This window comes from Cornus florida, unplaced genomic scaffold (genome assembly GCF_030987335.1).
Source record: "Cornus florida cultivar Cherokee Brave unplaced genomic scaffold, ASM3098733v1 CherokeeBrave_3.0.0_Hap2_Chr09, whole genome shotgun sequence".
Lineage (NCBI taxonomy): Eukaryota > Viridiplantae > Streptophyta > Magnoliopsida > Cornales > Cornaceae > Cornus > Cornus florida.
Window position 1 is genome coordinate 90,504,881 of NW_026775579.1, and position 25,652 is coordinate 90,530,532.

At 36.8% G+C, this 25,652-nt stretch overlaps 2 protein-coding genes and 1 pseudogene across 2 annotated transcripts; 1 reads left to right on the plus strand and 2 right to left on the minus strand.

The window, feature by feature from the left end:
• Positions 1-37: 37 nt before the first annotated feature.
• Positions 38-4,617, minus strand: LOC132275092 (acireductone dioxygenase 2-like). The gene is made up of 7 exons (XM_059776482.1): positions 4,459-4,617; positions 3,030-3,141; positions 2,847-2,941; positions 2,520-2,634; positions 2,307-2,431; positions 435-505; positions 38-307 (listed from the first exon to the last, which is right to left on the minus strand). Exons 1-7 carry the CDS (start codon positions 4,474-4,476, stop codon positions 241-243), a joined length of 603 nt encoding a protein of 200 aa, XP_059632465.1. The 5' UTR covers positions 4,477-4,617; the 3' UTR covers positions 38-240.
• Positions 4,618-7,760: 3,143 nt separating this feature from the next.
• On the minus strand, positions 7,761-11,439 carry LOC132275091 (stem-specific protein TSJT1-like). Its single transcript, XM_059776481.1, has 4 exons — positions 11,152-11,439; positions 9,333-9,573; positions 9,066-9,186; positions 7,761-8,218 (listed from the first exon to the last, which is right to left on the minus strand). The coding sequence occupies exons 1-4, from the start codon at positions 11,349-11,351 to the stop codon at positions 8,028-8,030; spliced, it is 753 nt and encodes a 250-aa protein (XP_059632464.1). The 5' UTR covers positions 11,352-11,439; the 3' UTR covers positions 7,761-8,027.
• Positions 11,440-14,069: 2,630 nt separating this feature from the next.
• LOC132275095 (perakine reductase-like) lies at positions 14,070-22,972 on the plus strand (annotated as a pseudogene).
• The last annotated feature ends 2,680 nt before the right edge of the window (positions 22,973-25,652 follow it).

A 25,652-nucleotide genomic window follows, 5' to 3' on the forward strand; every position in this document is an offset into this window, starting at 1 on the left:
AGGTTCGAAAAAGACCATTCTCCCTCAGAACCGTATATCTAGATCAACATACATATTCCATTCACAAAAGCAAGCTTACATCACACAATTCCATATTAAGGACATAATGATAAAACAAACTGAGATTAAATTTTATGCCAGTTGCATGTAAAAGACTAAGCCGGCAAGCCAACCCATATAAGCAACTTAAGCATACACACTTATAAATTCATGGATATGTTATAAAAGCAGCGACACATTTCAAGCTGCAGCATCAACAGCATGACTTCCACCTCCAGTCTGAACAAAAGCTTCAAGATACTCTTTCCTGCAAATAAAAACACTTTTTTAACTAAGCGGAAATTTCAAAATATTTATAATTTGTCTAACATGTTTAAAAGCAGACACTGCTACCAATATAAGAAAAGAAAAACGAAAAAATAAGGCTAAAATACCTTGCAGCTAGATGATCATGAGGACGATTGAACGGAGTCCAAACAGGATCGCCGACAAACAGTCGCATTGCCTACAAAAAATGCAAAAATATTTCACTTTTTTCTTAGTATTAATATGATTAAAGATGAGTGGATTTTCAAAATTCAGTTCAAGCCCTTCCAGGACCAATAGATTTGGATACTAACAAAAGAGTAACTACACAACAAAAAATAACTTAAGTCAACTTCAACCTATGGCATCCACCACACAATTATAGTGATATAGTATTGAGTTGCATCAAAATCCGAAGGAACTAAAGGCCCGCTCGATTCAGTTTTCTAATAATAGTTTTTTGTTCCCAAAGAACCAGAGAGAGAGAGAGAGGAGAAAACAATATGAAATTTTGTTTGGTTCACAGTTCTTTAAAATTCATTCTCAAATAACCAAGTTAAAAGAGTTTCAAAGAACAGCATTTTGAGGCACCCGAGGGAAAGGAAGGTGTCATCACCCCCTTGTTTAGTTGAATGGAAGGGAGTGGAAGTTCTATTACATGGAGTCTTCAAAAGTAGTGTAGTACTCGTGTCGGACACATATCCCTCGGACATGGGTATGGCATATGTGGTCGACACTTTTAGTTGGACATGCACTTAAAAAGTATATCCAATCATTCAATTACATTATATTATTACTTTAAAATGAGTTAAATGCCTATATTGAACATTATATTAGATAAAAACATTACTTTACTCTAGAAAATAAAATAAAATAATTAATAAAATGAATATTTAGCCGTGTCCGTGTGTCCTTCTATTTGGAGATTTGACACGTCCGGCGCAAGAATACATTCTCATGTCCGACACCCGTACTTGAGTCCACGTAACATAGAGTGGAAGCATGTAACATCTTCCCTTGTGTGGTAAGAGGGTAGGAATGAGGGGTTTTATATATTTTTCTTATCATTATACCCTCTCATTATATAATTTAACTGATAAGGGGTAATAATCTTATTTTACGTTTTACACATTAATTACCATTCTCTTCCCTCATCTCTTTCATCCAATTATGAAGACTTGAAAAATGGTAGGCCAAGATGATGCTCCATCGACGATCCACCCATCCTTCCCTTCTTACCAGCTCTCCCATGTACCAAATAATGGAGACTTGCTCCAACCCTCCTCTAGCCCCTCCCTCCCTCTTCCTTCCCTCCTACCAAACTCAGCGTAAGTTGTAGGTCACATTTAACAAGTCCTAGCTCCATAAACTACTATGACGCCCTACTTAAATTACATCTCACATGAATATTGGCAAGGACACTGTTGGGTTACAAGTATAGAAAAAAGTATATTTATTATAACTCTTTTAATCACAATTCTTCCACTATTAAATCGTATAACACATCAAAAAGATGATAATATTGTTATTTAATCACTCCAATATCCCTGGACTAAAAATGCAGATTTATTGTTAACGACCTTCCTACTCAATAAATCATCTAAACAATTAAAAAAGAAGGGAAATAGAGTCAATTACCCATGAGAAAAGACATAAGAATAGAAGTTCACTTTTTCCTATTGATAGGTAAAAAGTACTACATGGTGCCCAACCCAACTACTTTCTTTTCCTGTGTTATTGAAACAAATGCTGGATGGACCAGCCAGATCAGTGACAGGTGATTCTGTCCGGTCAACCCACCAAGATCTAACCACAGAACAAGACCTCTATATGATATGTTAAAAATATGATCAAGATTTCATGATGAAGGAAATAAGAAACCCCTAGATCCCAAATATATTGAAAACGAGCATTAATTAACATGGTAACATGGCCCTCTTGAAAAAAACTACATCTTTTTGGTGTGTATGATCAAGCACCCATGTCATTTGATAAAGTACCTTGATATAGTTGTCTGTATCAAGCGTGAAACGGTGATAAATTCCAGCAGGTAAGACAATCATTCCCCCTTTCTTTACCCAAACACGGATCCAAGCATCATCTCGATCCCTCACATCAAAATAACCTTCACAATGAAGTAAACAAATTTTAAGTCCCAAATTGGTAGGAAGAGTGGGAACTACAAACTCAGCTTCAAATATAGATAAGCATACCACTTCCTGCCACACAGTAGCGGATCTCCTCGTCAGTGTGAAGATGTTCTTCGAAGAAGTTCTTTATCTTCTCCTCATAATTGGGTAGCTTCTCTGGGCAAACTTCAATAAGGTCCTGAACAAGAAGTTTGCACCCTGTTAAGCCAACTCTCTAGCAAATAGATGGCCTTTGGTCAAACACTTGAGGGCAAACAGTTGTCTACTAGTCTAATTGGTAATGTCATCATCTGTTTACCCTTATTCTATTTTGTTTTAAACAAAGATAAGAACAAGCTGCATAATGGAAAAACAGATAAATGAATAAACAATATGAGCTGTTGAACAAACCGTGTAAGAGTATCCACGGTCCTCGCGAATTTTCTTCAATTCCTCATCCGTTTCATAGTTATCAGCATCTAAACGCCAACTGAGTACTCCAAGTTCTGCAAAGTCGACATAACGGCTTACAAGGTATAAATTAAAATTTTCACAGGGTTGTTTATCTGAAACATTAACTTAAGAAATGCATACCAGAAAGCTGATCTAGGGATACAAATTTCTTGGGATCACAGTGATGGGGAAGTCTCTGGTCTTCATCACTGTCATCCATATACCATGCCTGAATGACTTCTTCCCTGACATCCTGTATGAAACAATAATTTAGAGAAAGATGCATTAGTGCAATATCCTTTTTCTCATTTCTTCTATTTTTGCATCAGTAGAAATGAATTCAATAAAAGAAACTACAAAAAGTCAAATATGGCTAAAATCATGAATCATGATGATGGGACCACGAGTAGGCCAATGACACTGATCACACTATTACCTTATCTCCACCTAACACACAATAAAAAATCCTAAGAACATCATGCCTGCCAAATCCAACAAAGCAAGTTCCCTATACACGAAACCCCTTGTTTAAACAACACAATCACTGCCAATTCCCTTATAACAGAAAAACAAGACAAGTATTGACAACTATAACGAGGCTAAGAAACAACTCCAACAAAACTAGATCTTTTGACTCATATATTTCTCTTCTCAAACGGCCTCAAACACCTTTAGTTAAAATATAGCAGTTCATTCAGTATGTAGAGATCAATCTGGCATGCTTCTCACTGGACAACTTACAACACACACATGCATAAAAACAAAATTTAAAAAAGTTCAGCTAATGAGTATCCCATGAAGACGTATTTGATCTAATAACACCAGAATTGCTTATTATTATTATATTCACCATGGACAAATTACACTCATTAACACCTGTCATATTAAGTTTGGATACCCCATAATAAAAATCTTCCTTATAATTTAAATATTATGGTAGCAAGATAAAAAGATCATTTTACCAAAACTTATAAACGGTTTTCAGAAAACAAAATCGATATGCTTAGCCCATATTTGAATTATTTCAGATCGCTAATGTTTCATTTGATTTTTGAATGAAAACAGTTTTTTGAATTTTTGTGATGTTGCACAGTTTCTATCATAAAACTGAAACTCCACTTATTTTTGAAGGTTCTCATTAATACTTTTTCCAATAGCAATTCTAGGAAATACATATAACAATATAACATCGGTAACATAACAATTATGCAGACAATATTCGAATCAATCCTATAACGAAATGGATTATTCAATCGATCAAGTGATCTCAAGCAAAGTACAGATTTTTCCACAAGGTTTATGTATCAATTGAACCAATTTTTCATCTAACGCGCATCATTACACAGATACACATATACATATATAGCGATTAATCCAACTATAGAATCAAATTGTGAATAAAGGCTGTCATTATTAACAAGTTTCAATTGGAAATTTTAGTTTTAACACGTACTGAAATTAAAACAAACATGAACCTATTCATCAAGAAACAAACAAAAAAACTTGAAACCTTCAAAAGCTATTCAAAACCCTAATTGATAGATGAAAAAGAATCTAGCTTGAAGATTACCTTGCATGCAGAACCCATTTATGATATTGCCTCTGTATGTGTGTGTGGGTGCGCGTCTCAGAGTCCAATCTTTCTGAGCTTTAAGGCGACGCGAGACCCTCTAGATTTTTCGTTCTGTTGAATCGGTTAGATTCATGCCGGGGGGCGTAGAATTTACTGAAAAGACTAAACTACCCATTTGTTCTATGTTTGCCTAGTCCAAGTTCATTGAACCACCTGTACGGGAGGGATCAGAAGTAAACGCAATTAAGGTTCATTTGGTCATTTCAAACAGATAAGCCGTGATCGGGTATAATTCTGGTCTAAAGTCCTTATACGAAATTAGACCGTAACTGTAATTTACTTGTCATTAGAATTCTTTTAAATTAATGAGCTAACTCCACTGCCGGTTTGGAATGGCTTTTAAAAAACCTGTCTTCTGTTCGTTTTTGGAGTTCAAAAGTGTTTTTAGAGAAATTATTAGATTTTCTTCTAAATCATTGATATATATATATATATATATATTTTCTGGTAATAGAAACACCCTACAGTATTTACAAGAAATAAAACAACAACACAAGAATCATAATTAAAGCAAACACAACTGAACAGCCCAACAAAACAAAAGATCCACAAACCACGTAAAACCAAAACAAAATGTCAACTAAGCATTCCCACCGCAGAAGATAAAAAATCATAATTTGTAAACCAGCTGTCCAAAGAGACTGCCAAAGAGCCAACAAAGGCGGAGAACAAGGACCATGTGAGCACTGTACACAGATGAGCCTGACAAATATATCTTTGGACAATGCTTGCATCCTACGGGTCCTCCGCGCTGACGTGGCTTTTTATCACGTTGACACCTGTCTAAAATAAAAAATAATAAAATATAGGCAATGCCCATTTATCCGGGTTAAACCCATTCCTCTAAATCAGTATCTTCTCTCTCTCAATAACTCATCTCTCTCAACCACCACACCACCACCGTCAAATCCTCCTCCCCCGCCGCCCTCAAAATCACGAAAGTTTTGGGACATCCACCCATAGAAAGCAACAATCGCAACGGAGATGGTATGTTTTAAAACATACCCATCCAAATTCAACACCGGCAAAGAGACATCCACCTATAGAAAAGCCACAATCGTAACGGAGGTCCGCACAAATTGAATCTGTTCTTCATGAATCGTCGAAAACGTCCGAATCAGGGTTGCATCGATTCGAGATGAGTGCGTAGATGAAGAAATTGGACCCACCTACGATGAGGGGTAGGTTTCGGCGCGAGGCTACGTCCAAGATGGTGGAGGCGGCGAGTGAGCGGAACTCGGAGGGGGTCAACTCGGGTTCATCTGGGTCGAACTCGCCGAGCAGGTGGTGCGGGACTCCGAGTCGTTGGCGCATTGGGATCTTGTTTGTGGTGATGTCGAGTCCATGGTAGACTTGGATTTTATCGGAGTTGATGACCTCGGAGGGGAAGAATCGGGTGGCGAGGTCGATGAACAGCCGTGATTTGCCGAACCCAGTATGACAACGACCTTCGGCAGTGCTCGGATGGGGGCGAGACGGCGACGGTGAGCTTTCGCAGCGGTGGGTGACGGGCTGTGGAGAGGACTCAGCGGCGATGGGGTGGTTTGCGGCGACGGATTCGGCGTTGGCGACGGCGGCTTGTGCACGCCGACGATTAACAGAACAGCGAGCAAAATGGGCTGTGGATGAACTTCGGTAGTGCTCGGATGGGAGCGAAACGGCGACGGCGAGCTTTTGCAGCGGTGGGCGACGGGCTGTGGAGAGGACTCAGCCGCGATGGGGTGGTTTGCGGCGTGCTGGCAGTGGCGAGTTTGCCTTCGGATGATGGTACTGGAGCACAGCCACCAATATTGGTGGTGGTACTGGAGTCGTCGTTGGTGGTGTCCATTTGAGCCCATTTGATTTTGAGGGCGGCAGAGGCTGGGGAGGAGGATTTGACGGTGGCGGTTGAGAGAGATGAGTTATTGAGAAAGAGAAGATATTGATTTTGAGGAACGGGTTTAACCCGGATAAATGGGCATTGTCCATATTTTATTATTTTTTATTTTATACAGATGTCAACAAGATAGGAGGCCACGTCAGTGCGGAGGATGGACTTCATCCTCCGCCCGCATGATGCAATCATTGTTCTATATCTTTTCTTGCAAACACAAGCACCACTAACCACGGCATAATTGCCTTGGACAGAGTCACGTACCATATGTCCACCTCACGCACATTCAGCAACATCAGAACCCATCTATATCATTGGTATTTGGTGGAGTAAATTAATTGAAAAAATCATGGTATTAATATATTATTAAAAAATCTCAACATCCATCAAGAATTAAATCTCCTACCCTCTAAATTTTTTTCCTTTTTTTGGGTTGCTTGGATTGCAAAAACAGTGCAATCCTTCCACAGTTGACTTGACTCATAAACCGAGCGTTGAGCTTTGGAACAGTCTATCAAATTCAATTAAAAATTTTAAATACTTGTTCTTTACAACGGAGTGCCCGATAGAAATTTGTGAGTCATATCTATCAAGGGTTTGCTTTAAAGATCTGCATTTCAATCAATAACTTTTTATTAATATTTCCACCATGTTTAGACGGTCGATAATCGTCATCCGCAACATATACCGCAATCTCCACACACACATATAAATTATATCCCCAATATTTGTTGCTCCCTCCTCTTTTTCATTATGGTTAAAAGGTTTCATAAATGTCTCAAGTTTGCCATTATATAAACCATCGAGCATTAACATCCTGCCACCGCACACAATGAGTTTTAATAATGACATTTTAGTGGCGTTCTGCCAATAATACATGAGTTATAGCAGACCAAAATACAATCACCCTACATTCATGAATAATTTTCCACCTACCTAAGAATATCACCATTGCAAGAAAGTATACAATACCCACTTACCAATTGAGACAAATGATTGACTCTCCATTGACCGGGCAACCACCGGAGTATTCTATACTTTCCACCATAGTAGTGCTTAAAGCTGGTTCTTGACAAAAGCATATATTTCGAATAAATAGCAGGGATACATTAATGTTAAGGTTTAGCATTCAGACTATCAACAATCCATGCCTTCAAAAAACCATTTGCATTCATACAATACAACTATCACCCCTGCATGCATTCATGAATCAATGTTGTACGGGGTATAGCATCCGACTATTTGTCCATTGCCTTCAAAAAAAGCAGCTGGCATTTTTTTGCCACAGTAATATCAGTTTGAAGGGTCCTAGACAATATGCTGCTTCGGAAAATAACCATCCAACAATTATATTGCTACACATCAGTAAGACTATATGAAAAGTAGTATTATTCCATTCAATATGTTTTGGGGCCCTAAAAAAGTCTTTTGAGTTTGACGTATCAGAATGAAATGAAACAGTAAGCATTGTGTATAGCCCACATTAAGCGCGTCTCAGTTTACTTCTTATACTAGTTCCTCCAAACATAAAGTTTCCATCAAAGCAGCAGTCATCAAGAGCTAAGCATGAAAAATGAACAGATGGAAGGCCAACTAATAACAAAGACCTTGCCATAATAGAGATGTTATATGGTCAGTAGTTTTGAGACCAGTTTGCAGCACTCCCAACCCTAGGCATGCCAGTTTCCTTCCGGGAAGACTCCTCATCCACCTTGAAAGTTGCACCGCACACCTGGCCTGAACTGTCCACCCTCGGAACTGGCTTCAACTCATTAAGAGGGTGCTCAAAGCTCCTCAAGCCTCCAGAGGTTGTAAAGAAGCACCCTAAGGAGAACAAGAAGAAAAGGGTAGATAAGAGGAAGCTATTTATGCTAAATATATACAATTCCACAGGGAGAACATTAACTAAAATATAGTGAAATGGAGGATTATTCAGATTGAGTAGTCTATTCACAAAATAAAAAGTGTGAATTATGCTAAATATATACAATTTCACAGGGAAGAAATTACCTAAAATATAGTGAAATGGAGGAATAGGCAGATTGAATAATCTATTCACATATAAAGAGTGTAGATTATGCAAAATAAATACAATTTCACAGGGAAAACATACCTAAAATATAGTGATATGGAAGAATTGGCAGATTGAGTAATCCATTCACAAAATAAAAATTACACAGAAAAGACCTGAGCTATGAGATAGTGAAATGGATGATAAAAGCTACGCAAGAAATCACTAGTACTAATCCAAACTACAAGGGGATTGGGGTTGGCTAAGATGAAACCTAGACATGAACCCTCAAATCTAAACCAAATATGGAAAACTGGTAAATGAGTTTGAGAAAGAGGAATAAAAATGGAATGGAAGCACGTGAGACACATACTACTGTGGAGACTAAGTTTCACCCAATATTCCCTTATGCTTCTTGGTAGTTTCTGATGCAAAATTGCATTGTTTCCAAATTCATTTATGTTATGTTTCGGTGCCGCCAAAAATAGCCAAAAACAAATTTCAAAGTATATTAATGCTTGTAACCATTAGCTTTATCCATATTTGCAAAGCCAAGTAGTCTAAAAAGCAGCAACTTCACAGAAAAATGTTCAACCACATAGGAATATAATTTATATACTCATGGCACTATTCAATACAAATTAATGTAAGTGCTTATACCTTTGGGAAATGGTGCAAAGGATTTTCCACAGCCTTTCTTCGCTGTCTCTGCATCATCTGAAAGAACAAGATGGCCTTCAGAATCAGTTCCCCAGAAGAAGGGGACACTCCCATCAGCATCCTGTATAACATGAGGTTAGAAGTGAGCCCAGTGAAAACTGCCTAAAATCAGTAAATATAAATTTAGGTTATAAAAAAGTATAGATATGATAGAAGGAACTAATAAAATTGAAGGGTTATAAGATATGCTGAGAGGGAAGTACTCACAGCAGCTATGAATGCAGCTTTTGAAGAGCTATCATAGAGAATAAATGCATATTTTCCATGGAAATCTCTCACAACCTTATCTGCAGGATAAGGACCTCTATCTCTCAAAGTTCTGTAAGCTTCCATGACAATAATCACTTCATTTGCTGTCTTGTTTAATCCATATTGTTGCTTAAGATGAGCAACATTCTCGATGTGGCCTTGAAACAAGCAGAACATGTCGTCCATAACAGCAAACAATCTAGCAGAGGCATTATCATGTCAATCAGACCACATAGGCTAACTAACAGAACTTGTAATATCAACGAAAGAAAAAAAAGGAAAAGCAAAACTGTAGGTTTGAAATTTTTTTTTTTCCTTTCTGATTGAAAGCAGCTATGAAATCAACAACATTCTCTTTTCTTCTTCTTTTAAGTAAAAGGTGTAAATAAAGCTAATTAAAGGTGCAAAAGCCAAGTATATATGGACCATAAAAGCAAAAAATAAAATGAACCTAATAACCACACATCTCATCTGAAACAAGTAAGAGAGAAAAGTAAAAGGCTCTCCCAGACAGCCATATGATATGAACAAAGAGTTAGGAATCAAATGTTTCAACTTGTAACTTCGGAGCAACTCACCGGCCCACCCTCAAAAGTCTGCATGCTATACACCAAACAAACAGTCCACCAACAGCAATTAGGTATCACTCTCCACATCGACCTAATTCTTCTATTTAAATGCCTCCTGAACACACATCCTCAACATGTTCAAAAATGACCAAAGTATGACCACTGAACCAAAAATAGAAGCAAAAGAATAGACCATAAAATGACCCTACTAACCACACATCTCATCCGAAACATGTAAGAGAGTTAAAGTAAAAGTCTCCCAGACAGCCATATGATAGGAACAAAGAGTTAGAAATCAAATGTTTCAACTTGTCACTTGGGAGCTACTCACCGGCTCACCCTCAAAAGTCAGCCTGCTATACACCTAACAAACAGTCCACCAACAGCGATTAGGTATCACTCTCCACATCGACCTAATTCTTCTATTTAAATGCCTCCCAAACGCACATCCTCAGCATGTCCAAAAATGACCATAGTATGACCACTGAACCCAAAATAGAAGTAAAAGAATATACCATAACTCTCATCATCAGGCAGCGCTATAAGGGTTCAATTGTCAAGCATTATGGAAATAGAAAAATAAATTTAGCTGTCCATCCGAATAACATGTGATGGTATGAACAAAGTGGGTGTGTGGCAGAACCAACAACAAAAAACTTGAAGCCAATAGGAATCTTCTCAAAACTCATGTGGAATACTGAAGGGGTGATTATATTTTAGAGAACATCCAAACACTTCAAAACAAGTGGGGCGCAACAATAAAGAAATACCCAAACAATTGACCTTAACCAGATGTTGTCATTATCAACCCATTAACTGATAACATAAAATAGTCTGAAATACGTGAAAATAAAGAGAAATAAAACCTTCAAATCTGGATTATATGCTTCAGTACCACATCATCCATCATATAGGCCAAATTAAAATCCCACAGAATGAGAACAAAACTCCAAAAATAAAAAGTAATCTGGGATACAATATTTAAACAGGTATAATATCAAAACATAACAAATTAATTAATCAAGATATTGATGAACCTTGAATACGGATTTTTGCAGAAAGAACAAAATACCATAAAAAATGTCACCAAAAACACCAATATAAAAGCAAGATCATGACAAAACATCATATATCAAATCAAGAAATAGAATGATCAAATCAAGCATAAAAACGAGAAATAACCCAGATCGGGAAAATGAGCATTGAACCTTGGGAGGAGAGGGTTCTGTTTGTCGATGGAGTAGGCCACGACACCTGCAGAACCGAGGTTGATGGTCACCGCACCAGGGTGTACGGAGGAGAAGTGTTGAGCCAGAAACCCATCTTTCAGTGCACAGACCGACTCCGAATGCGGGCTCTGAAGAGCTTCGGGACACTTGCCAACCGATTTGTCGAAAACAGCAAGCATTTTCCTTTGTTCTTGATCCGAAAAATCACAAACCCTAAAATCAATGGTTCTGTAAACGCGGACAGAGAGAGGAAGCGAGAAGACGAGAAAGAGAGTACAACGATCTTAAAAAGGCGGTTGACAATCGAGAGTGAAGATTGATTGCCCAAAATGCCCTTCTTTCCTGTTAAAATTGCGGATTTGATATCTTTTCCGGTGGTAAGAATCTTATCCTGTTAAAATTTGCGAGATTTGATATTTTTGTTTAAGCCAATAATATATATATATGTAGTATGCTGCGTGCGCGAGTAAAAACAATTTTCCATCCTATCTTTAGTTAGTATAAAAGAATTTTAAAAAAATTATTGAAAATTATTATCTTATATTTTGGATAATACTGTCTACTCACGTTGATATATCCAATCACAAAATCTAAGAAAATAATAAATAAGAAAAACAAAAAGGGTAGTTGAATTAATTAAAAAATAAATAATTGTTTCCCCTATTTATTAATTTCCTAATTTGGTTTGAATAATATGAAACTTATCATAATATAAAGAACATTTTGTAAGTTCATAAAATTTTATCAAGAAATCAAAATTCTTGGGGCTGAAAAACCTTCAAATCAAGTCTAACATGATCCATTCTTCAAATCAATTTTCTTAATTCAAGTTGAATTTATATTTAAAATTATCTACCTAAAAACTTTTGTTTCACGATATAAGCCATTGATTTTTTTTATTTTCATGTTTAAACCCATTGATTTTTTAAATTGTACAGAAATTTATTTATTAATGTTTATGGCCATATATATTTTAATTTTATGGTCATTTATTTCCCGGTTTTATGATTATTTCTTGGGCTTCTAAATTCAATTTACCGGTCCTATTATGTTGAGATTTAATAAGATCTATTGGGCCTATGATACTGGTTAATGAGGCTAATAGCCTTTGACTGTGGGGCTTTGATACCCATGGGCCATATAAAGCTGGACTAATCTAAGCTTTTTGGGTTATTAGGGCATGTTTGCTGAGCTTCCTTACGCCTAAAAAAGTCAATTTGAAAAGCTCATTTGAAAAAAACTATGACATTATTTACACGTGTAAAGAACTTTCTCCAAAAGCCAATGGTAGGAAACCCATTTTAAATAAGTAAGAAAATGTTGTTTTTGAAACCTAACTTTAAGAATTGAATTTTTTTAAAGATAAATTTGTTATTTTAATAATTTGTCCATATACTTTTTGTAGATTGATAATATTGACATATATTTGTTTCACCACCTTCCACCACTTTCACCGTAACCTTCCACAACTACCATTGCCACCTTGCACCACTGCCACCACCTTCCACCACCACCACCACCGTGACCTTCCACCACCGTCATAGCCACTGCCACCAACACCCTCCACCACCACCATAGCCACTGCCACCAACACCCTCCACCACCACTACCACCTTCCACCACCACCGCCACCGCCACCGTCACTGTGACCTTCCACCACCTCCAACGTCACCTTCCATCACTGTCTTCCATCACCACCTTTCACTATCGCCTTCTGCCACCACCATCGTCACCGTGACCTTCCACCACCACCAACATTGCCACCGCCACCTTTCATCATTGTCGCCACCGCCACCTTTCATCATTGCCGCCACCATCACCCTTCACCGCTAACATGACCTTCCACCACCACCACCCTCCACCACAACCGCCACTATCACCCTCCACTACAACTGCCACCAACCACCACCAACTTCCACCACTACCACCTTCTACCGCCACTGTGACTTTCTACCACCACCACCATACCCATCATTACCTTCCACCATTACCACCACCGCTGCCGCCACCCTCAACTGCGACCTTCCACCACTGCCAACATCGTCATATTCCACCACCACCCCCCTCAACCACCACCTTCCACCACCATCGCAAATTGCCTTCTGCCACCAACATTGCCATCATCTTCCATCACTGCCGCCTTCACACTTATTATTGGAGGCTTGCAATAATTGTTAAAAATAAATGATATTCTTGTCAGGAAGAAAATAATAAGTTAAATTAAATTTAAGAAATGTACTCACCAAAAATCTTTTTCTTATGATTTTCTTTCAACAAAATTCTTTTGAGGTAGACCTTATTAATGAAGGACTTTTAATATAAAAAAGCTCCCCCAAACGAGACCTTATTGTGTTTTTACTTTTTATAATTTGCTAAACTTTTGTGATGCTATGTTTGAAAGTATTAATTGGATATTTTGAATTTAAAATAAAACACGATTTCATCACTCCCAAAAGCAATATGAATATTTTTATATATTCTTATATATTCTTCTTCCCATCTTATTAGATAACTAACGTGGCAATGACTTGATAACATGTCTTCCTGTAGACGTAAAGAAGACCACACATGAAAAAGACAAGTCTTGGAGTATATTGGAATTGTAATTTGAAGTAATATTTATTTAGGTCCCTTTAAACCAGCGTGTAGAGACCTGTGACATTATTTAAAAAGTCTATACAGGTGTTCTACTTTTTAAAAATTTGTCATGGGAGGTATCCTTGTCTGCATCCATGGTCCATAGATTGAAAACTAAGATTTTTGTGGTTTGAGGTAAATTGGCAGGCAAATGGAGGGGCAACAAGTATCAACAGTCAACAACCATCGCTGTGAGTTGATCAGTCTCTTTCTTCTTTACCAAACTGTGATGTCACTTGCTTTGCATTGCCTTTCTTTGATTACTTAGAGGACTTTCATTATTTCATCTTAATTCAATCTATCATTTTAGGCAATATCAATTTAATAAGGAAGAGGTTCTCTCTTGATATTCCTTTATTTTTCTCTTCCTTTTTCTTTCGTGATCTTCTTTTTCCATCACTCTCTCTTTTCAAGTATATTTTTCTTTTCCCTTGCTTTCTTTCCTTTATTTTCCTTTCCCTCATATAAATTGGAGGGTCAATATTTTATTTTTCATTGAATCAGCTTCAACCAAGTGGGAGAGGAATGGAGCAGAAGTCCCGGATCCAAGTCCCAAGAGTGAAATTGGGTATTCAAGGTTTGGAGGTAAAAATAAAATAATAAAGTATGACAAGTAAATTCATATTTTCTTTTCCTTTCTCTCTTAGGCACTTTGGGTTTTAGGGATCAATAATCGGCAAAAGTTTCTGTTTTCCCAAAGATTAGTCCTCAGTTTTTTGCACATTATGAGTCTGCTGTTTGGTGGTCTTTGTTAGGTGATAATAAGCTTTTCTACACAAAATAAATCCCAGTTAATTTTAATTGAGTCCTTCTCTTTGTTACACCATATGATTAACTGTATAGATTGAACTACTCGGGGTTTGTTTGGATACGACACTGTTTTGTATTAGAAACTGCAGCTGAAGATTGTCTGGTTACCTTGAAGTATAATTTTTGCAGACCAAGATAAAAAAAATAATAATAATAAAAAAATAAAATAAAATTGAATTTAAAAGAGAAAGAGAAGTGGTCAATTCAAACTTAAAACACCAACAAAAACCTGCTTTTTCTGTTGTGTAATGAACTGCTATTAAAACTTAGGAGTTAGATAGATAATATGTGATTTCCGCTGAAGTTCATACACTTTATTACTAAGAAGGGCACTTCATTTAACCATTATCACAAGGAAACTACTCATGTGCTGAATAAAAATTGTCAAGTATCTTAATAGGAAAAAAATGACTAACATTTCTGGTGATTAATAAAAAAGAAACGGCATTTACAAGCCGATCTTGTGTATCTAAAATTGAAGCTATAGGATATTCAAATTGTAGGCTATCTGATTAAGCCAATATGACCATTAGGCAATAATTGGGAAAACTTTCTGTTTACTCAAATACAAGTCCTCAGCTTTTCGCACACTATCTGTCTGCTGTTTGGTGAACTTTCTTAGCTTATAAGTAGCTTTCCTACACAATTAAACCTGAGGTAACTCTACTAAACCCCTTCCCCTTGTCACCTCATGAGTCATGATATTCTTAGAAGTTTGTTTGACACATTGCCAAATGTTCCTTTAATGCCACATTCATGTCCATGGAACTGCATAAAGTTATAGTTTGAACTACTCGGGGCTTGTTTGGATACCACACTTTTTGGCATTAAAAACCGCAGCAGAACATTCTTAGTTAACTTGAAGTATAGAGTTTTAATTTATGCAGACAAAGATAAAAGAAGCAAAAAAGTGCTTTCATAATATTGAAAACAGAAGGAGAAGTTGCACTGAATTGCTATTAAAATTGTGAAAATTTATGTTTTTAAACACCCCTCCAAATTCGATTATATAAATTGTACTTGAGATAAAAACATAGGAGTTATATAATATGTGATTTTGGGTGAAGTTCACACAATCTACTACTAAGAAGGGTACCTAATTTAATCATATCACTGAGTTTTTGTCAGCTATACCTTATTCTTGCTCCTGCTTTTATGCAAGTAATTGTCAACTTTAAAGAAATCCCCCACGTTAGCAACTTCATGCATAAGAAACAGTGAAATTTGCAAGTTTTGTTCATGATTATTTGTCCAATTAGACCATGCATGTGAAAATTCGATTATAGGCCGAGTAAGTACCTTAGCAATTATACTTTATCAAAGAAAGGACACAATATCTGTCTGATGGTGTCCTTTGTCTGCAGGTTTCTAGATTAGGTTTTGGATGCGGTGGACTTTATGGAATATATAATGCTCCTCTGTCACATGATGTTGAATGTTCAATTATAAAGGAGTTTTTGATAAGGGTATCACCTTCTTTGACACATCTGACTTGTACGGAGATAATCATCACAATGAAATTATGATTGGCAAGGTACCTTATTTTTAAACAAATTTATATCTAACTTCAAATCTGAATTTAGCAAATACATAAGAATGAAATAAACTACAGGAAGTACATGTTTAGTGCAGTTCTTCATTATCTTTTTATCCTCAAAATCAGTCTTGCTACTTGATCTGTACAGTTCCTGAAAATATCCATCAGCAGTGCTAATAATTGAAGCTTCATCCTCACACTTGAATGGTGTCACTGCGTTAGGTGGTGCTGAGATACACATTTCGTGGATGAAGTATGTGCTGGCTTACGTTTATTACCTTATATTACTGATATAGTACTCTTTTCTCATACTTCAAGGCGTTGAAGCAGCTTCCCCGGAAACAAATTCAATTGGCAACTAAATTTGGCATCACCATGAAAAATTTTGGTGATTTTATGGTCAGAGGTACCCCTGAATATGTGCGGGAGTGCTGCGAAGCAAGTCTCAAGTGACTTGATGTGGACTATATTGATCTATACTATCAGCATCGCGTGGACAAATCAGTGCCAATAGAAGATACAGTAAGTGCCAGAGAAATTCTTTTTATTGGTTACTCTTAACAGTATTCATTCCATTAATCAATGTATTACCTGATTCATTTTTAATTAATCATAATACCCAAGATGGGAGAGCTGAAGAAGCTAGTGGAAGACGGAAAGGTAAAATACATCGGGTTGTCTGAAGCTAGTGTAGACACGTTAAAGAGGGCACATGCTGTTCATCCTATTACTGCTGTACAAATGGAGTACTCTCTGTGGACTCGTGAAATCGAAGAGGATATAATTCCACTTTGTCGGTCAGTTGATATCTAGCTCTTTCTCTGTGTTATCATAAAACCAATCCCATATGTTTTCTAGGTGAAAACTTTTGGTCTTGGTTGGAATAGATATATTCAGAACAGGCAACTCAAACAATTTATATTAACTTCATAAATTTTGCTACTTTTCCTACCTCTTCAATGCAGGGAACTTGGTATTGGGATAGTGGGTTATAGCCCTCTTGGTAAAGGGTTCTTTGGTGGGAGGGCAGTTGTGGAAAGTTTGCCTAAGGAGAGTTTGTTGGTACGATACTACAATCTATTAATTTCACTTTGATTTTCTCTGATGCATTCAAGTATGTTGTCTTAAAGCTAGTACGCATAACGTAAAGAGTCCTGCTATATATTCTGATTCAGAGAGGTCCAAGAAGGGCATTTTCCTAATGGAAATTGTACGATTTCATCCTTAAAATCGCACTGACACAAGAGATGGCACGAGGGTTGGCTATAGTTTCAACCAACTAAATAATTTTTAAGTGAAGAGAGGAGAGAAACAAATATTGTATTGTATTGAATTCTTTGTTGTGTTGATATGCCTTAACAACAAATCCCTTACACTATATATACTATTCTCCCATAGACCTTTGAACTTTTCAAGACAATTCTTAACCACTCACATGACACATGCACTCACATGATACATGCACTACCTTGATACATGCACACTCTTGATACATGTACCATCTTGATACATGTACAATAACAATACATGAATACACCCAAAATGCATAATGAACATGGCATTAATTTATTTTTAACACACCTCCCTTAATGCCATGTTGTGACACCCAACAATTCTCTAAAGTGCAACTTGATCTTCAGTCTTACAATACTTGAGTTGAATCTCTTCATTCTCCACGGCTTCTCTAATGAAGTGATGCTTGATTGCAATGTGTCTTGTGCGACTATGGAAAATAGGATTCTTTGTCATAGCAATTGCGGTTTGTTGTCACATAAAATTGGAGTAGCTTCTCTTTGCTTCTCACCAACATCTTCAAAAATTCTCCTTAGCCATATTGCTTGTGACGCTGCCAATGATGCTGAAATATACTCAGCCTCGGCAGAAGATTGCGCCACCGTTTCTTGCTTTTTAGATGCCCATAAAAATACACCCGAACCAAGAGAGAGTGCATAACCGGAAGTACTTCTCATATCATCAACACATTCGGCCCAATCACTATCACAAAAACCAAACAACTTTGCATCAACATTTTTCCCATACAAGATGCCAAAATCAAGTGTGCCTTGTATATATCTCAACACCCTCTTTGCAGCCCCAACATGAATTTGACTTGGATTGTGCATAAACGGAGATAACAAGCTTGTAACATACATGATGTCGGGTCTTGAAGATGTCAAATATAATAGACTTCCAACCAAGCTTCTATAGAGAGATGCATCTGCTTCTTTACTTCCATCTTCTTTTATCAATTTTTCATTCACAACCAAGGGAGTGCAAACGGATTTGTAATTCAACATTTTGAATTTTTCAAGAAGAGTTTTTGCATACTTCTTTTGACAAATAAAAACTCCTTCTTTTTGATAAATTTCAATGCCCAAGAAGTAATGCAACAAACCCAAATAACTCATTTCATATTTTTTCATCATCTCTCTTTTAAAATCATCAATTATTTTTCCATTACTACCGGTAAATACCAAATCATCAACATAAAGAGAAACAATAAGAATCCCAGTTTTACCTTGTGTCTTGTAATACAAGGTTGGCTCACTTTTGCTCCTTTGAAAGGCTTTTTTGATGAAGTAAGAATCAATCTCACTATACCATGCCCGGGGTGCTTATTTTAGGCCATACAAAGCCTTCTTTAATTTGTAAACTTTCTCTTCTTCTCCTTTTGCAACAAAGCCTTGAGGTTATTCTACATAGACATCCTATTTCAAAACACCATTCAAGAAGGCTGATTTTACATCAAGTTGATACAAGGACCAACCATTTTGAGCCGCCAAGGCAATGAGTGCTCTAATTGTGTCAAGACGAGCCACGGGTGAAAAAGTTTCTTGAAAATCAATTCCGGGCTGTTGTGAATACCCTTTTGCTACAAGTATTGCTTTGTTCTTTTGAATGGAGCCATCCGGATTGAATTTTGTTTTAAAAATCCATTTCACACCAATCACATCTTTGTCTTCTGGCTTCTCTACTAACTCCCAAGTCTTGTTCTTCTCAATCACATAAATTTCATCTTCCATAGCTTTCTTCTATGCCTCTTGTTTAATTGCTTCTTCAAAGTTCTTCGGTTCAACAACACAAAAATTGCAACTTGCATACACATCACTAAGACTTTTCATTCTTCTTGGAGTTGAACTTGGAGATGAGGAATTTGAGTTTGATGGAGAAGTTGGGATTGATTGTAAGCTAGATACGGGAGACATTTCTTGTGGAACTTCAAGAAAATCTTCATTTTCACTTTCTTGATTTCCTTATTCTTCATTGAAAATGGGAATTTGATCTAGAACTTTCTTCTCTTTCCAATCCCAAGCAGCATTCTCATTAAAGAGAACATCTCTACAAATAATCAATTTATTCTTCTTCAAATTAAAGAGTCTATAGCCTTTTGATTTTGAGCTATAACCCATAAAGATGCATTTTTCACTAGCTTCATCAAGTTTGTGCCTCACTTCTCTTGGATCATAAGCAAAACAAATACACCCAAAAACTTTCAAGTGGTTCAATGATGGCTTCCTTCCACTCCATGCTTCAAATGGAGTTTTATTCTCCACCGCTTTTGTTGGACTCCTATTCATCAAGTAAACAGCTGTATACATAGCTTCACCCCAAAATGATTTAGGTAGCCCTTTCTCATGAAGCATTGATTTTCCCATCTCAATAATTGTTCTATTTTTTCTTTCTGCCACTCTATTTTGTTGTGGAGTGTACCCAACTGTTAATTGCCTCTCCAAGCCAATATCTTCACAAAACTTTTCAAACTCATTTGAGTTGTATTCTCCACCTCTATCACTTCTTAATACTTTGATAAGATGGCCACTTTGCCTTTCAATAAGCTGTTGAAATTTTTTGAAAATGGAGAACACATCTGATTTTTGTCTCATGAAATAAATCCATGTCATTCTTGAAAAATGATCAACGAAAATAATAAAATACTTGTTACCCGCTTGAGTTGGTGTTGTCATCGGTCCACACACATCGGTATGAACAAGCTCCAATAGTGCTTTAGCCCTCCATACCTTCTCTTTCGAAAATGACTCTCGGTGATGCTTGCCAAGAGCATAACATTCACAAACTTCTTTAACTTCTTGTATTGTTGGCAGCCCATACACCATGCTATTTTGTTGTAAATTCTTTAAGCTTTGGAAATTCAAATGGCCAAGTCTTCTATGCCAAAGCCATGACTCATCAACAACATCCATCTTCAAGGCCATATTTTTTGAACATGAAAAAGTAAGAGGAAAGCTTCTATTTTTTCCCATCTTGATTTTTGCCACAATATGATTTTGTCCTCCCTTGTCTTAAATTTTGCAAGAGTCCTCATTAAAATGAATGGAGTACCCTTGCTCTACAAGCTGTCCAACACTTAACAAATTTTGCTCCAAATCTGGAACAAGTAACACATCCTGAATATGCTTTCTTCCTTTTTTTGTCTCTATGGCAATAGTACATTTTCCCTTTGCTTGGACCAAGGCACCGTTTCCCATCCTCACTTGAGAATTGGATGAAGAATCAATCTCCAGGAATATGTTTTTATCTCTGGTCATGTGGTTACTACACCCACTATCAAGAACCCACACGTCATCCTTTTGTTCCGATGTCGTGTGACAAGCATAAAACATGCTCGCTTCACCTTCTTGCTCTTCGGAAAAATTAGGTTGCTGATTTGTTTTCAACCGGCAATCTTTTTGAACATGTCCAAATTTCTTGCAATTGAAACATTGAGGTTTTCCCCGACACCAACAATCTTTGTCAACATGGCTATTTCTCTTGCAAATTCCACAATTTTGTTGAGTGGACTCTATATTTCAACTTCTCTCAAAATTATTTCTTCCTCTTCCATGTCTTCCACCTCTAAAAGATTCACATTTGGATCGATCAAAACTTGATGGGTATTTTTCTTGATTTTTGGAACTAACATTGAGCTTGGATTGAAAAACACTTTCAATTTTCTTTTCGGAGCGCCTACTCAACCTTTACTCAAATGCTTTTATGGAACCCATCAATTCTTCAACACTCAAGTTTTCAAGCTCTTTAGTTTCTTCAATAACAGCAACAATAGAGTCATATTTTTCTGGTAAACTAATTAGAATTTTTTTAACAATTCTTTGATTAGAAATATCTTCCCTATAGGTCTTCATTTGATTTACCACCTCCATAAGTTTAGAAAAATAATCTTTCAACAACTCCATTTCTTTCATTTTCATATTTTCAAAATCTCTTCTCAAAGATTGGAGTTTTACAATTCTTACCTTTGTGCTGCCTCTATACTCCTTCTCGAGGATATTCCATGCCTCCTTTGCTTTAGAAGCATTGATAATTCTAGGAAAGATTGTATCAGCAACTCCTTTGCTTTTGCATCTTTCTTCTTATGATCTTTCAATTGTTGTCTTTGGGCATTCGTCAAAGTTGTTGTATCTTTCGGTTCATCATACTCATCTTCAACATAATCCCATAAATCATATGAGAGAAAAATGGTTTTCATCTTCACATACCAAAAATCATAATTTTCCCCATAAAAAATGGGAAGTGCTGATTGATGGGCACCTTGGTTTTGATTGCCTGTAGTTGCCATCACGATCGATCTTCTTCGGGGTTTATTTTCCCGTCAATAAGCTTCACGCCCAGTTTGCTCTTGATCAAAATCAAGCTCTGATACCACTTATGTTGGGTATAGTTTCAACCAACTAAATAATTTCTAAGTGAAGAGAGGATAGAAACAAATATTGTATTGTATTGAATTCTTTGTTGTGTTGATAGGCCTTAACAACAAATCCCTTACACTATATATACTATTCTCCCATAGACCTTTGAACTTTTCAAGACAATTCTCAACCACACACATGATGCATGCACTCACATGATACATGCACTACCTTGATACATGCACACACTTGATACATGTACCCTCTTGATACATGTACAATAACAATACATGAATACACCCAAATTGCATAATGAACATGGCATTAATTTATTTTTAACAGGATTGTACCATTTAACTCTGGTTATTCATAATCTTTTGATGTCTTTTGTAGACTATGCATCCAAGGTTTACTGGGGAGAATTTGGAGAAGAACAAAATTTTGTACGGTCAGTTTGCCAACTTGGCTGCCAAACATGCCTGCACTCCTCCTCAACTGGCTCTGGCATGGCTTCTCCATCAAGGAGACGATCTGGTTCCTATCCCTGGTATATCATGTAGTCTTTCAGAATTCCGTTAACATATGTGCGTGTGTGTTTTTTCCCTGAATGTGTTTAAGATGTATTTAATTGCATAATTTTCCATTGTTTAGCATTTAATTAATGGCTTCCCAACACATAAAAATAATTTTACTCTTTGATATTTCTGCACCTAACGCAACGATCTTAAATGGTGCTAGTTCATAGAGAAATCTCATGCATTAAGTCCATATTTGTGCATAATTTTTTATTTTGCTTCATTGAATATTGCTACCGTATCTGTGCCTGTATATAGGTTATGAATGTGGTTGAACGCATAATGTGTTATTTTGATTGTTGGGGTGGTTCTAATTCTCATTTTGATAATATACAGGGACAACTAAGATTAAGAACCTTGATGATAACATCGGATCCCTGACAGTAAAGCTTACGCAGGAGGATTTGAAGGAAATTTCCGATGCAATTCCAATTGATGAAGTGACTGGAGAAAGAGAACACGCTGGCTTTTCTGAATACCGTTATAGATTGGCCAACACCCCTACCAAAACATGAACCTTTGTACAATGAGACATTTTGTTTTCTGCTTTTCTGTCTCCATGGTCGCACAATAAATTTGCATTTACATTTATGGAAGTGGAGCCCACTTTTATAGCATTTTTATTTTTTTGAAAAATATTTCTAAGAAAACCCAAATAGTCCACCTCGTCTTTGCAATAGAGGTTGAAAAACCTTCAAATCAAGTCTAACATGATCCATTCTTCGAATCAATTTTCTTAATTCAAGTTGAATTTATATTTAAAATTATCTACATAAAAACTTTTGTATCACGATATAAGCCATTGATTTTTTTATTTTTTATTTTTTAATTTTCATGTTTAAACCCATTGATTTTTAAAATTATATAGAAATTTATTTATTAATGTTTATGGCCATATATATTTTAATTTTATGGTCATTTATTTCCCGTTTTATGATTATTTCTTGGGCTTCTAAAGTCAATTTACTGGTCCTATTATGTTGAGATTTAATAAGATTTATTGGGCCTATGATGCTGGTTAATGAGGCAAATAGCCTTTGACTTTGGGGCTTTGACTGCTCTAAACTTTTTGGGTTATTATTAGTCCCAGAGATGTTTTACAACTAAAAAAGCCAGTTTGAAAAGCGAATTTGAAAAAAATTGAAACATTTGGTTACACATATGTAAAAGACTTTCTCCAAAAGTCAATGGTCAGGAAGCCCATTTCAGAGAAATAAGAAAATGTTGTTTTTTAAATTGTTGACACCCATTTTGATATTTGGGCCGTAAAGATATTGGGCTGGAGGCATGCGTTGTTGGATTTGAACTAAACAATAGATTTAGGTTGAGACTTGAATTGCTGTTGATAGCATGATAAGGAGTTGGTTTGGTATATGGGCCGATTGCAAGATGGGTTTTTGAAGAAAACGGTTATGTAGGTTCACATGGAGCATAACTAGCGTGTAAGGATTGGGTTGAATTTAAAAATGGATAGGGATTGCAGTTTGTAGTTTTATCTTTTGGTTAAGATTAGCTAAGTGTAGTTTATCAGTAACTTAATTTGTTTTAGTTTAATAGTTAGGTTATCGATGAATTTGATTTGAATTTAGTAGATAATTATGTGATAGAGTTTGATGTATTTAGAATGCTTGTATTTAGGAAGATAATTTATGTTTTTCTATAAATAAGAAAAGAGGCATGCTGTGAAAGAGGTCCAGCACCCTCAGAATTAATTTATTATTTTGTTTGCTCTCTCAAGCACTTTCCCCAAATAGCATCATTGCTATCTTTATCTCTTTCTCTCTATTTCAGTCTCATTCTATTTCTCTTCCCATATCTATTTCTCCCTATCTCTTCTCCCTATCACTTTCTATATCTATTTCTTCCCCTTTCTATTCTCTTGATACGTTACTATAAATTGTTCACTGGAAAGTCCTTTTAACTAAGGCATTATTGAACTCAAAAGAGGAATTTTATTGTTCCCTTTTTTCTTGCATCGTCTGAAAGTCAACCTTCTCAAAGGGACTAACGTTGACTATTTACAATCGAACCACACAAGTGGTTCTGGCACGCCCGCTCCATCTCAATTTAAGATCAGATCTTAGAAGTCGATTTTAGCGTCAACATTTTTGGCACGCCCAGTGGGACCCACTAGGTGAATAATTTATTTACAACAACGATGCCTCCCAAGAGGAACACAAAGAGTACGAATTCAAATGAAGAAGAAGAGGAGGAAGTCCAGCCAACTGGTCAAGCCGGATCTCATACAGTAGGAGTTTCCTTCCGATCGGATGTTCCATTCATGCAAATACTTGAATCCATTCAGCAGGGAATGGAAAACTAGGAGGCCCGTTTGGGAGCTCGCATTGATGGGATGAGTCAAAAGGTTAATACTCGCATGGATGGGATGAATAAAAAAATGGATGCAGTATCAAATCAACTATCGGTGGTTCAAAGCCGATCTGATCAGGCCGAAGCCTCAAATGTGCATGAGTCATTGGTTCGGCAAATTTTTTCATCAAAGTTGATTATCCCTGAAGAACCAAGGACAACAATGACGGAAGCATTGCTGCAAAATCCAACTCTCGAAATGCCAATTAGCATGATGCCAATTCAACCGTTGTGTATTACGATTGGCAATGGGCAGAATCCTATTCTTGGCATGCCGATTGGTAACCCACCAATATTGTCAGATCCACCGGTAGTAATAGTAGTACCGATGTATCAACCACTGTTGATTAATCAACATAATCAGAATGAGTAACGTCCACCAATGCAGCCGATTCTAGTGGTGAGAGATCGGCAGAAAGCGGTTAAAAACCAAAACCAAGGCATGGCTAATCTATTGGTTCCTTCAGCGGCTACTGGGGGGTAAGGCAATGCTAATCAACAACGAGAATGGGTTAATCCATTCGTTCCATTGCACCCAAATGATCCTCCAGGACAAAATGCAGGGATCGATAGGGCTCAAATTTTGGCTTTAATACAGGCTGAGGTAGCACAGGGACGCAGACGTGCTCAGCCAGTATACAGAAAGCCCTATCCCGATCATGTCGATGCCCATGAGTTACTTAGAAATTATCGGTATCCTGATTTTTCTATGTATAGTGGCGAGGAACATTTTTCTACGGTGAAGCACATTGCGAGGTTCACAGCACAATGTGGTGAAGCAGGCCCTAGTCCTTGGTTGAGGATGAGGTTATTTTCTAGCTCTCTCGCTGGGGCAGCATTTGAATGGTACAACAATTTACAAGCCAACTCTATTCGGACATGGGACGAAATGGAGGAGGCTTTTCA